This window comes from Sinocyclocheilus grahami, unplaced genomic scaffold (genome assembly GCF_001515645.1).
Source record: "Sinocyclocheilus grahami isolate Dianchi unplaced genomic scaffold, SAMN03320097.WGS_v1.1 scaffold188.1, whole genome shotgun sequence".
NCBI classification, from domain to species: Eukaryota; Metazoa; Chordata; class Actinopteri; order Cypriniformes; family Cyprinidae; genus Sinocyclocheilus; species Sinocyclocheilus grahami.
The window spans coordinates 689,879-704,550 of NW_015505367.1; the positions used below are offsets into that span (position 1 = coordinate 689,879).

A 14,672-nucleotide genomic window follows, 5' to 3' on the forward strand; every position below is an offset into this window, starting at 1 on the left:
TTAGATAATTTCACGATACGGTGATTACGGGAAAGCAATTACTAGTGAATTTCGTTTGCTAAAATGCGCAAGCTAGCGAATGTTTTCAGATTATATGTTGTCTTTGGAGGTCACCCGATTATAGAGTTCATTCACCGCCATTGGCCTTGTATATTGAAAACATAGAGACAAACACAGAGTCTTAAATGAATAAGGCTGGTGTGTGACGAAGGAGGCCAGCTATTTACCTTCGAGAACGACACTGGTGTGCTAGCTGCTGTCATTGTTGTTGCTTTTTTCCCTCCATGAAAAGCTCTCCCAGGAGTGGGGAAATCCTCCTATGGAGAGTCGATAATTGCTCTAATGTAATAGCTTTTTTTTCCCCTCCCCTTCCTCTTCTTTTGCAGGCTATTAAGTTTGACCCTGAGAGCCATCTTCCTGTAATCATGGACAGCTGCACCGGCTGCACTCTTTGCCTGAGCGTGTGCCCCATCATCGACTGCATCAAAATGGTTACCAGGACAACGGCGTACGTGCCCAAGAGGGGCCTGCCTGTTAATCCCGTTTGCTAAAGCGCACCGTCGCTCCACCTGACCGGAGAGAAAGAAAACCAAGGAGCCACGTCTCATTCAAAGCATCGATTCCACTTCTAATTGCTGTGTGAAAAATTACCTTTATTATGAAAACGAATAATTAGCCAGCAGAAATAATTGCCTTATTCCCAAACCAGTTATGCTAGAATAATTGTGCTGGCAAAAAAGAGTTGCATTATTTCAAAACAACACAGTGCAATGTTATTTTTTGTCAAAAGTGAGAGGGAGGATTGATTGAGAAAGATGGTGAAGTGCTGTTGTTTTCTCTAGTAAAAATGAATAGCAATAAATAAAATAATAAAGCAATTGACAGTATTGAAGTCTCATTTTCACAGTATTATTTTGAAACTCGGGAAAATTAATTATGTGACTGGTAAGTGATTAATAATAAGCATAATCATTTATAAAGCAGATTTGCTTTGTTTAATGTTTGTTAGCAATTAAATCGCAAGATTTCTAATGATAAGCAAATTAGTTCCAAAAACATGTTTTTTAAAAAGTACGAGCCGTAATTAATTTAATAAAATATCACTAGACTTATTGTGAGTTTGAACAGTTTCACTCGCAGATTGTTTAGGCTTCTTGAAGAGCAGCTTTAGGTTTAGGCACAGACTGAACAAATTGTTCTAGTGATGTTTAGAATGCTTCCTCTAATGTCCCAACTGATTTGTTTTGCAAAGTAAAGCATTCATTGGAGCTGATGCAAACACGAGTCTGAGAGGTTTATGCTGAGTCTCTGTTGTGTTGATATGATCTTCCTATAATTGTTACATCTGCGAACAAACATCCGATTGGGAGCAGTGGACAAGACGGTAGACGCAGTTAATTAAAATGCTATCGTTTTCATCTCCGAGATGCAGACCGCTCGTTGTAGTTCCGTGTTTGAAATGCAGGAAAACGCTGCTTTTGAAAAACAGCAGCCAGACATGTCAGAGTTATTTCATCATTTATTATAACCGCACAATAACAAGGGATTAGAACGAAAACCGGGCCGCCATAAATCTAAAGTTTGTACTGGAGCTCCATTAATTTGGCCAAGACTTAAAAATGTTTGCCTTTGAAAAATTAGCAACCATGCCAGGCACGATGAGAAGGTTCAGCAAATTTACTGAAGTCCCTTAAGCACACTCATTATTAGCTGCTAGAACTGCATTTACAGATATTTTGTCAAAGATTGTAAAGTTTAAAATTATTTGCACTACTCTTAAATTTATTTATTTTTTAATTATTATTCTTATATCAGGACAAAATCATATTTCCATACGCACAGCGTCAGGTCAATAATGAGTATATAAGTGTGATAGTTATTACAGCAAGTCGTGCGCTGCAGCTGAATCCTCCTCAGCATCTCTTCCCCCGCCTGTCATTTATACATCACTGTGCATCAACCTACTTCCTCCCTCTGATTGCAATTAAGAAATGATGTGTCTGGACCCTGGCCAGGGGTGCCAGGTTAAATTATTCATAAATGTTAATAAGACAAGCGAGAGCACTCCCTCTTTTCCTCCTCCTGCTCCCCTTTCTAAGTGCCCTATTAGAAAAATAATATTGACCTTTCCATCGTAATGCCCACATGTGACATCGGGAAGCTGCCGCTCTGTCATAATGTCCATGTCTTTTTGAAAAGCACACAGAGACGGGCTCTACCTCTCTGACATATATAGATCTGCATGAGCGTGATGTACTCAGTGCTTATTTAAGTTGAGAACAAGCAAAGAAAAAAATCTGCAGCCTATAAATCTCTATTAAAAAGCAATGGTGTGATCATAATGTCATAACTCTACAAATATTCACAAGGTTTTCTAATAGCTTCTGTAATTCTGTAACAAAATTTTGTAATAATTTACTTACCCTTATGTATACATTCTATATATATATATATAGTGCCTTGCGAAAGTATTCATACGCCTTCATTTTTTTCAAGGTTTATGTTGCTGCCTCATGTTAAACTGCTTAAATTACTTTTTTCCACATCAATCTACACTCCATACACCATACTGACAAAGCAAAAACAGAATTGTCACAACTTCGTAAATTTATTATAAACAAAAAAAAAACTGAAATAAGTACATTGCATAAGTATTCATACCCTTAACTCGGTACTTAGCTGAAGCACCTTAACAGCCTCAAGTCTTTTTTGTTTGATATGACAAGCTTTGCTCATCAGTATTTGGCAATTATCTGCCATTCTTCTCCTCACCTCTTAACCTCTCAGGCTCTGTCAGGCTGGATGGGGGCAGATGCACATTTTCAGGTTTCTCCAGAAATATTTGAATATATGTTGGAAGGTGAACCTTCTGCCCAGTCTGAGGTTCTGAATGCTCTGGACTAGGCTTTCATTAAGGCTATCTCTATATTTCGCTGCACTGAGCGTTCCTTCTGCTTTGACGAGTCCCTCAGTCCCTGCCGCTGAAAAACAGCCCCACAGCAAGAGGCTGCTACCAGCACACTTCACTTTTGGGATGGTACTCTGCAGGTAATGAGAAGTGGTTTCCTTCAAACATGATGCTTAGAATTGAGGTTCATCAGACCAGAGAATCTTGTTTCTCAGAGTCTGAGGGTCCTTTAGGTGCTTTTTTGTAAATTCCAAGTGTGTTTTCATGTGTCTTCACTGAAGAGAAGATTGAGTCTGGCCACACCGACATAAAGCCGAGATTGGTGGAGTGTTGCAGTGATGTTTGTCCTTCTGTAGATTTCTCCAATCTCCACATATGATCATGAAGCTCAACAAGAGTCACTATCAGGTTCTTGGCCACCACACTAACCAAAGTACTTCTCCATCAATTGCTCAGTTTGGCCAGGAGGCCTGCTATAGGAAGAGTCCTGGTTGTTTCAAACTTCTTCCATTAAGGGTAACAGAGACTACATGCTTCTGTGATTTTTGAAGAGGATAGCCAAACATTTTTGGTCACCATTGGCTTCTATTGTATGGAGAGAGAAAAAAAAACACTAAGACACATTTCCCAAAATATCTTCTTTCGTTCCACAGAAAAAATGACAATCGTACATTGTTTGATTGTTTCATATTTGAGTATTCATATACTACTATAACATTTATTAATACTGAATTTATAATATATTTATATTATTTTTGTTTTCAGCTGTTTTATGTTTTAATTTTAGTTTCAGATTTTGTCATTTTATGTGCTTTTGTTTGTTAGATTTAGCTTTTAAACTATTTATATATAACTTTTTTTTTCCATTTTAGTAAACTTTACTTCTCAAGTCAAGTTAGTTGCCAAGGTAACATTTCTAATGTACAGGTTTTTATCTAATATTTATAGTTTACATTATTTCAGCTTTATTTCAATCACCAAAAACAAGCAGAAAAACGTCCCCCCCCCCCCCCCCCCCCCCCCCCCCCCCCCCTATCAACAATGAATGTCCTTTCAAATTACCTTTTGTTTCAAAAGATATATATATTTAAGATATATATATCTTAAAGAAAACATTGTAAAATTCCCCACAATTTGATTTCTCCATATAAACATGAATATTCCTGTAATACCTTCGCTATCCTACACTAGGCCTAGCAATTCAAGAAGAAATTTCATGAGCTAACCAGTAGAGGGTACCATGCTATGAGTGTTACATTGGAGACATTGAGTAACCCCACAACGACTTATTATTAAACCCAATAGGCCAAGTTCGTCAGATCATCTACCTTAAGCCTATTTACATTCACTATGTTGTTCTGCGGGCAATCTTCCAGCATTTTTCCAATATACAAGTGCTGCTAACTTTTCACTAGCTTTGATTGCAATAGAATGAATATGTTTTCCTCTTATTCCCATGACGGTCCTATTGTCTACGGGTTTGACCTGCCCCTTGACAAATCTAATTTGACTGTCCTCAACTACTGTTACCTGCAAAGTTGTAGACGTGAATGTGACAATAATCATTAAAACTATTAGCATGGAGCGAATGGCAGCCTCTGGTGAGTGCTGTATAGACTCATGACCTCTGACCTGGGCTAATTGGCATTAACAGGAGGCTGGCAGAGAGCCTTTCATTTCTCTCCACTATGAAAGACTGAAGAGGTGAGAGACAACAGCACTGAGTCACGGCCACCGATGATTAGGTGCTTCACTGCCGGGTCGGGATGCGTAGAGTAGAATAAAAAATATGAAACAAAAGCCATTATTGGGTATTTACTTTGCTTGTTTTGTTGAATTATTGTCTGTATTGTCTTGTTTGTCATAAGCAGTTGTTTAATCGTACAACTGCAATATCAAAAAAAAACGTTTATTTTTAAATGAGTTTATCACATGTAAAATTTGAATAGGTTGTGTTGATTCTATCGATTCTCACAGTGGCAAAGGTGTATTTAAAAAAAAGTTTAAAACGACATGAGGGTCAGTATATCACAGTGTTGTTTTAGTATTATCTATATAATTAATATAATATTTTACATTAATTTATAATTAAATATTATTATTATTAAATTAAACATTTATTAACATTTTAAATTATCGTTTATTTTTATATTTTACGTTTAAAATACACATTTTATACATACCTTATTTCTGTTAGTTGCTCAAGTTTTTCATCTAATATTTATATTTGATTTGATTTTAGCTTTACTTAAATTACAAAACCTATTTTTTTTATTTAATTAACAACAACAACAACAGAATTTGTATTTATGGGTGAACTATCCCTATAAGTCAGAAAGAAATCTTTAAAAGATGTTATTTTCTGAGTCTTTATAAATAGTCTTTAAAAAATGTCCTTTATAATACATAAAACAACGGCAACAAAGATGAGGTGCTTCTCTGCAAGCCCTGGATGCTTATAGTAGGGGGAAAAATGAAACAAAAGCCATCCTTGAGTATTTACATTGCTTTTTCATTTAATTATTGTCAGTATTGTCTTGTTTTTAATAAGCAGTTCTTTATTCACACAACTGCAGTACGTAACTTAATAAAAAAGTTTCTTTCAAATGAGAATGTTTGAGAATATAAATTTGGAATTGTTTGTGTAGATTTGAATACCTATCAATTCTCACAGTGGGGAAGGTGCATTTAAAAAAAGAGAGAAAACAGTGCACGGCAGGATGGTACACGACACGCACACAGCTGCACGAACACAAACAATCCTATTCAGGGTGCAACAATGGCCCTTGTCAGTGTTTTCAAGACTGTGGCTCCCTCCCAGTCATAAAGATATAAACTCTTGTTTGCTGCTTTAATTCATTTAGACTGGTGGAGGTAGGATGTCTGTGGAACACTGGCCAATGCTAATCTAATTTCGTCAGCCATTACGCCAGAGCCCGGTCCTGGCCTGCTCTCCCCACGTATGCACCTTCCTGCCAAGCCTTGGCACATACTTACAGCTTCACAGCCTCCGTCAAAGCCATCGTAAGCCTGGCTCCATACCTTCAGACCTCTAGTTTACCTTCCCTGGTGGTAAGAGCTGCGCTGCAGGTCGTCCCATCAGTTAACCTTTCCGACGAAAGCTGCAGGCTCTTAGTGAAACCGTCTCTCTCCCTCCTGTCCTGACCGACTGGGCCAGACGCATGCAGGCCTTCTCCACAGGAGAACCGTCTGCCTGCACAGAGCGTAAATGAAAGCAGATGTTAAATGATGCTCCCCTGACAAATGCAATGATAGATGGTAATGGGGGTGATTACTTTAAAAGAGAATAAAATGGTCTCTAAGCTGCAGCCTATCAGCAGTGGTGGCCGGAGCAAAGTAGCGAGTGAGCAAGCAGCCTTTCGTGCTTCTCTTTGAGCCCGGATTTCTGCAGATCAATTGGATTTTTGAGTTGGCCAAAGGAGATACGATCCGATGGCAATCCTCCCTCACCATCGATCTCTACTTTTACAATGGCTATGAAATAGCTTTTACAGCATTGTCAAAATAAGCCTGAAATGAGGGATAGGGAGAATCATCTGTTGATCGGGTTAAACTTGATTTTCTTTCGCAGTCGGCGTCGCCGGCAAGCTATAGCGCTAAAAGTTTATTGTCAAAAAATAAGTAGGTCTTTAATCGAATCTGCATCGAGTCGTGGTCGTGCTTATTATTTTTTATCATCAAACGTAAATGAAGCCTACACAGAGGAGGAGAAGCACAACTTGGTTTGTGTGATGCACAAAAGCCCAGTCTAGCGCACAACTTGCCGTGTTTTTAACTCTCTCCCCTTCTTGAGGATCAGTGAGTCGAAATTATGTTCGATTTTCCATCTCAAGCATTATTGAGGTGCAAACAATCCCAGTTTAATTTTCTAGCATTCACGCCAATAACCCCCTGCCTGTCCTTTCCTCCAAACTTTTGGAGCAGATTCTACATTTTCCTTTTTTTTTCTTTTTGCCAATCTAGGGGAAGTCGTGGCCTAATGGTTAGAGAGTCGGACTCATAACCCAAAGGTTGTGGGTTCGAGTCTCATACTGGCAGGGATTGTAGGTTGCGGGAGTGAATGTACAGTGCTCTCTCCCACCTTCAATACCATGACTGAGGTGCCCTTGAGCAAGGCACTGAACCCCCAACTGCTCCCTGGGCACTGCAGCATAAATGGCTGCCCACTGCTCTGGGTGTGTGTGTGTTCACGCATGTAATGCAGAATGTAGAAAAACACATGTAATTCTCTCTGAGTATTCATATAGGGGTGCATTTATTGTCCACTGACTGATTCATTCATTCATTTACTCATTCGTTCAAATAATTTTTGCCAAAATATAAGACCAGAGGAGATTCTATAATATCACAAATGCTTTCTGGACTGGACTAGCCACCTGTGCAGGGTGTTTTCCTTGGAAAGACTCCAGCACTCCCACAACTGGATCACAACATTTCATTACCATAAGTGGCAGACAAACTGATGAGGGATATGAACTCTGTTTTTTTTTCAGTACTTAATTGGCAAGAGTACATACTCTGATAGTATATTAATTGACCATCAATGATGTAAATTGTTATGGGTTATGAGTCTTAAATGACTTTAATAAAATATATTCAGACATTTGATTGTACTGTTGCACAAATGTGGTGGGCCTAATGCTCCCATTATAGGTCAAATAGATAAACATTTAAACTGTTACATAGTATATAATTTTATGATCATTATGTGTCATTCATTCATTGTTGCAGGAATTTTATAAAATATAACATTTATTTATGGCTGATCAAAAATACTGTAAAAATAGTAATATTCTGAAATATTTCAATTTAAACAAATGTTTTCTATTTGAATATAATTTAAAATGTAATTTATTCATGTGATGGCACAGTTGAATTTTTAGCAGCCATTATTCCTGTACTCAAAGAATTCTTAAATACTGATTTACTGAACAAGAAACATTTCTTATTAATATCAATGTTGAAAACAGTAGTGCTGCTTAACTAATAGATATCGCCATACTTTCACTGTTGACTGGTTACGTTAATTGCAAACTTTTTTGTATATCAAGTTTTCTGAAATGTTATGTTTAACCCTTGTGTGGTGTTCATATTTTTGTTACTCAGCCAGTATTCGTGGGTCTGGTGGACCCGCTGCAATTTTGGGTTTTTAATTCAACACAATCCAAAATTATATGTTAAAATACTCAACAGATGTTTACTTCATCCCAATTACAAGCAATATAAACAGCATATATGGTCAAAATTAGCCCTTTACCTTTGTTAGATCACATTTATGAATTAAAGTGCTACAACCTTGTGCAGGAATGGCAGGGGCAGAAACATAAAACTTACACTCTTACACACATACACACACTAATAGCAGGCCCAGACAATAGGAGGACAGAGTGAAGGTACACAGGACCTAAAATTTCCACTCTTTTATTAGCCCCATGTCCAGTGGACCTGAACATCCTGTATGTAATATAAGTGTGTAGTGGGGTGTACAGTGAGTGGTCATTGAAAGTTTGTTCTGATATATGTTCTTCACAGAAAATGAGCCAAGGTCAATGAGTCTGATTTTGAAAAAAGAATTAATAGTATCATTTTTCTTTTGATAAAGAGTGAAAACGGGTCCCACAGACCCGAACACCACACAAGGGTTAAATAAGCAAATTATGCATTATCTAATTTAATGTGCACTAATTTGCATACATTTCCAGAGTAGAAATTTGAACACTGGATAAAATCAAGTTCAAAATTATTTTTTTATTTTGTTGACAACAGAGTCAAAGTGTTTTTTTTTTTGTTTTTTTTTTATTTTGGGTATCTTTTTATCACTCAGTATATCAGAAAATACTGTCAAAAGCCAGAAAAAAATAAACAATAAACAAATAAATAAATGCAAATAAAAAACAAACAAATATTTCTGGCTCAGTGTATGAGAAAATAATCAATTTGAGAAAACAGCCTTTAAAGATATGTATTGTAATTGAAACCTACAGGTGTTCATCGACAAAATAGTGCAATAAAATAACCACTTAAAAGTGTATTTTTGGATGTTTTCTTTTCAGTAGTCTGAAACAACGAAGAGATGTAAATACAAATATATGTTTAAAAAACAAAACACTATCTTTCTATTTTTTCTATTCTAACTTACTTGTTTTTCTTTGTGTGTGTGTGTGCAGACGCTTTGGATAAAAGCGTCTGCTAAATGACTAAATGTAAATGAAAAATTATCTTAAAATGTAAAAGAGTTCAGGATAGATAGATAGATAGATAGATAGATAGATAGATAGATAGATAGATAGATAGATGCTAGGCAGGGTCTAGGGTGTTGTGGGTGGTTGCTAAGGTGTTGCTATGCACAACAGTTGCTGGGGTGTTCTGGGTGAACTTTTGTAAGATCCTCATATCCATGAAGTCTTTTGTGCATAAAAGAAACTCAGATTTGGGAAACTGATGGTATGTCATTTTTGCGTCATAATATATATATATATATATATATATATATATATATATATATCATTTTTAAAAAAGATAAATATAGATAAAGTACAATTAAAATAGAATAGAAAGTGTTACAGTTAGAGGGTCAAATAAAGGTGGAACAGATGTGTTTTTAGTCGTTTCTTGAAGATGGTTAAGGACCATCTTCTGCTTGGATTAATTTGGGCAGGTCATTCCACCAGGAGGGGCGGTTCCTGAGATGCCATTTTCCAATAGGGTTGACAGGAGAATCTGGTGGTTCATTGTATCAAACGCAGCAGACAGATCTAGCAAAATAAGTATAGAAGATTTATAATAATAATATTATAAATAAATATAATTATAAATAAATATAATTATAATATAGTATAACATATAACATAGTATGGAAAAGTCAATAGGGACCAGCAACTTTGGTTACCAACATTCTTCAAAATATAGATATAAGAAATTTAGTTTGGAACAGCTTGAGGGTGAGTAATTGACTGAACATTTTTGGGTGAACTATCCATTTAATTGCAATAAGTAAAAATTGTACACTGAAGAAATACTGAGTTAATGTTATGTTTGGTTGATGTCAAATGTACCTCTAAATATAGAATACCATATGTTCTTAAACATGCTTACTAGCTGCTAGTTACTGTTATTAAAGCTGTTTGTGAGACATGACAGATGTTCTGGTTATTCCCTTTAGCATAACAATTCTTTCACAAGAAACAATTTCTCTACAAAGGATAAAATATAAAAAAAAGATGACAAACAATGTCTGCTGTTCTGCGTACACAGCATAACAATACTATCCACCGCTTGAATATTAGCTGAAGTCACTTAGAATGAATAATAGCCCACCAAAACATTTCGCTTTTTCTCTATGGATCAGTGTAGGTGGGTTGAGATGTCTGTATATCATTTCTATCATATCTCACAGAGCAAATCTGACTAACCTATTCTTAAATTAGTTTTAAAGTTATCCAAAGTTCAGAGTGACCTACAAAAGGAAGGTTCTAGCCAATCAAGTCGGTCTTTGTTTCAATAAGCATACAACACTATCTCAATCTCTATGGCATAATTCAATGATCTGAATAGTGGAATTGAAACATTGACAGTGGTGAGCTCCCATCCACTATGAATGTTCTGCAGCGTACAGCCATCCTCTTGAGTCATTCAAATGAAATGCACGAAGGCCATCATGTCATTTGCATATAGATAAAAGCCCATTTGATTTGGGAAATCACTACCTCATTTTGTGATTTAAGAGGTTCTGCTTTAATCTGTGAATAAATGCCCAGTGCACATTTTTCCCTCTCCTTATTTTTACAGCACTTTGTCAGCGTTGGTAAAAAAAGATGTCATTTTGGAGGCCTGACGTTCAGGTTTCTGCTGAGCCCCTGAGCTAAGCTGTGCAGTGTTGCCAAGTCCGCGGGAATTGGGTCACTTTAAAGGGTTAGTTCACCCAAAAATGAAAATGAGCCTGTGTTTTACTCACCCTCAAAGCATTCTAGGTGTATGTGACTTTCTTCTTTCAGACGAATCCAATCGGAGTTATATTAAAAATTGTCCTGGCCCCTCCAAGCCTTTCAATGGGGGTAAGCGGGTTGGTTGTCAAGAGTTCAGAAGACGTGAAATAAAGTGCACCCATCTGTAATAAAACGTCCCTCACACGACTCCGGGGGATGAATAAAGGACTCCTGTAGCAAATCCATGCATTTTTGTAAGATAGATAGCCATATTTCAAATGTAATAAACACTTTTTTCTTACTTCCGCTGACTGTGGTACACGGAAGACGTTCAGTCGGTTTGTTGTTAAAACCTGGCAACCCTGAAGCTGTGATACCATGTTCTGTCCTTGCTGACAGAGCTGTTCTGTAATAATCAAACTGTGCTGCTGCCATGAACCGTTGACAAATGGGACATGCGTTCGCCTTGCTGCCTAAACGATATTGTATGTATACAATATCAACCTGCTCTAAAGTGTTAGCTCACCCATAAATAAATAAACAAATAAATAAATTCTGTCAACTTTTACTTATGCCATTCCGAACCTTTGACTTTTTTCCATGCAATTGCAATAAGCTGAGACGAAAGCTGAGCTTCAAAAAGGACGCTAAGGTACTGATTAACTCACCCTGCTACTGACCGAAATCAATCAGTCAGAGTTGAACTCGAGAACCGGATCACCGGATTCATAAACGTATCATCCAGACTGCTTTGTTGAACCACACAAAGCGATTCATTGAAGAATCAGAACACGCCAATGTCTACATTTTCAGTAAATAATGACTTTTGCATTTGAAAACGCAAGACACAGGGCATTGGATGGGGAAAAAATGCAAGATCTAAAACGTATTTTAAAAACGTTCAACTTCAACTTGAACACTGCGTTTTTTGACCGCTATCATGCACTAGAAACTACAGTTGACTAGAGGCGTGTAATTGACAAGAAGTCCATCAAGTCTATAGCGCATGTTTACATAGAAAAAAATAGAAAATCAGCATAGTGAGATTCAAACTTCAATTGTGTTTCTTATAAAAAGCTAGAGTTTAGACAACTTGTAATATAGCATATTACTGTATAGGCCTACTTCTACTTTTTTGTTGTTGTTGTTATTTTGCAGCTTGCAGATAACAAAAATTCTAAGAACAATTTGCTAACATTCTCATATTATGAAAACGGTAGGCCTATTCGTGAATATTCTCTGAACAATGAAAAAAAATTTGCGTTTTTAACAATGGAACATTCCATTTTATTAGGAAAAAGAAATGTTCCATGAACAATGTATATATACATTGTAATTTACATTAAATAAAATTTTTGTGCTGAAGTTTACATTCTATTCCATTCTATTAAAGGGGTCCTATTATGCTCTTTTACAAAGTCTTGATTTTGTTTTGGGGGTGTACTAGAACAGGCTCTCGTACTAGGTTGTAAGAAAAACACATTCTTTTTCACATACTTTACATTATTACAACACCTCTCTCCCCAGTCTGGCATGAACGGCTGGAATAGTTCCTGTATCAAATGAAGGCCCGCCTTCTGAAATACGAAATGTGCTGTGATTGGTTAGCTGGGCCAGTGTGTGTTGTGATTGGCAGCACTCGGCGCCTGGTCGGGAAATGTCATGCCCCTTACGATAGCCACCTGCGAGCTTCAGTGTAAATATTGCATCAAAATCAAATCAATTTGAGTGTGATTTAAACCCAGATGATTGTAACCACTCTAAGTTCGTCTGCTTTGAGAAAGCTAGCGTGTCTCCGACTTAGTGATAACACTCGTTGCCTTCTCTAGTGCAGCTCAACCAGGTCTCGTTCCATTCGTCGATATTTGTGATATCACAAATCCCGGAAAATATGCGTTGTAGTCCAAACGAGTCGTTCATTGTAGTTTTTGAAAAGTGATTTCTGTTAAATAAAACATCTCGTTTTGAAGTGTACTTTGAGCTTTGTAACTTCGCAAATCTTTTTTATGCTCACACAGCAACATTACAGACAACTAAAGTTGAAAAAGTGAAAAAGCATAATAGGACCCCTTTAACATTGCTGAAAGAACATTAGCCAAAGTTCTGAGGATGTTCCTAGCTGGGTGTTATCCCCAATCCACATACAGTTTCACTATATTGAAAATAATGGCCAGGATTTTCATAAAGAAAAATAAAGTATTGTGTTCCATTGACAAAAGAAAGTCAAACAGGCTTGGAACAACATGGAGGTTAATGACAGATTTTTCCATTTTGAGTGAACTATCCCTTTAAGAGCAGGAGCTGTAGGTTTTGCTCAAGGTTATTCTACATCCTCAACTTCATAGCTAGTAATTGCCCAATGCTGTTTTCCATTTCACGTTAGGAAATACAAACCTTGGAGAAAGAGCAAAACTGTCAAACTGACACATAACAGGAAGTGATTAAAGGAAAAATAGAGTAATATATGGAGATCGGTTGGAGATATATTTAATATATGGCGAACCATGGAGTCTGTTGACATTTGGGTCATAATTACGCTATGCTAATTAAATCTGCTGAGTATCAGAGAGCTGTTTAATAATTCAAACCCAGTGCAACCTCTAATACCAATGCCAATTTCCCAAAGTAAAGACAGTGGAATGATCATACTTGTCTCTCCTAAATATTTCATTCTCCTTGGGAAATCATTTTGACCTACAAAGACTAAGGAAGGGCAAGACAATGACACTATTTCTGTACTTACAGTGGAGAAACTGTTCTGAACCAGACTGGGCATGTGGAAATGTGATCCGTCACAGTACAACTGAAGGCTCCTATTTAGCAGTGCATGAAGTCTCACGATAACCATCCATAACTGTCCTACAATTATATCAGTTGTTGAAGGAAAACATATCAATTTTCAAGTCAAACAATGCTAGTAGTTTTTTTGTGCCCTGTTGATCTCTGAACTGACCTGTATTGGGCCTACAGTTTGTTCTCTGGCAGTCTTTTCTCAAAGCAGAGAGAAACAGCAGTTTGTGTTTGTTTTTTTCTGCAGGCATGAACTGTATTAAAGGCTATGTGGCGAGTTACAGATGGCCTTGCAACAACACAATTGAACGGAGTGGGCTTGGATTGCTCAAGGGAGCTTTGACATCCAGAATATTCACAACACAATAACAAGATCCCAAAGCTTTAGGAAAAAGCCTGAGCTTTAGAGCAAGCTGGTTAAGTTCAATTAACACATTCAAAAGAGCACATTTTTGTTCAGAAATTTAAATTAGCAAATGTTCCAACATGGTTTGGAGCAGAAGAAACTACAGTGGAGGCCAACAATATTAGCACCCTTGCACTTTAACAAGGAACTATTTATTATTGCATAAATGTTGAAATGAAAACATGTAGTCTTCAGCCCATATTTTAATATTTAAAAAAATCTTTGCTTTTTCATTTAGAAGGCTTTTAAACTAGTAAACAAAAGAAAATGGCAAGCATATTAGGGTCCATATCAGCACGTAGCTTATTAATGCAAGTAATATATGACACGGTTCTAGGTTGCAAAATCCAAAACATTCAGGGTTTTTTTATGCTAAGCACCCAACCCCAAATCGTTGAATCTCCTTCATGTTTTACTATAGCAAAGGCATTGTACTCTGTAAACGCTTTCTTTCTATAAAAAAGATAGCATGCTTACCACAAAAAAAAAAACCCTCTCCCAGAAGGATTCTAGCACTGCACTGTTGTTTATACCAGTTCTCAAAAATGGTGCAAGCTGCAATTTTTGTACCTTGCATCTTGGCAACTAAACACAGGTACCAATCTGTTGCCCATACACCCTA

The 14,672-nt window shown here is 36.9% G+C and overlaps 1 protein-coding gene across 3 annotated transcripts in view; it reads left to right on the forward strand.

Moving 5' to 3' along the window:
- Nucleotides 1-1,429, forward strand: part of dpydb (dihydropyrimidine dehydrogenase b) — a 168,681-nt gene extending 167,252 nt beyond the window's left edge. For all 3 annotated transcript variants that reach the window (XM_016284785.1, XM_016284783.1, XM_016284784.1), the window contains one exon: nucleotides 387-1,429. In XM_016284785.1, coding sequence (XP_016140271.1) covers nucleotides 387-551 — 165 coding nt within the window. In that variant the 3' untranslated portion in view covers nucleotides 552-1,429. The remainder of the gene's footprint in view (nucleotides 1-386) is intronic.
- Nucleotides 1,430-14,672: the final 13,243 nt, after the last annotated feature.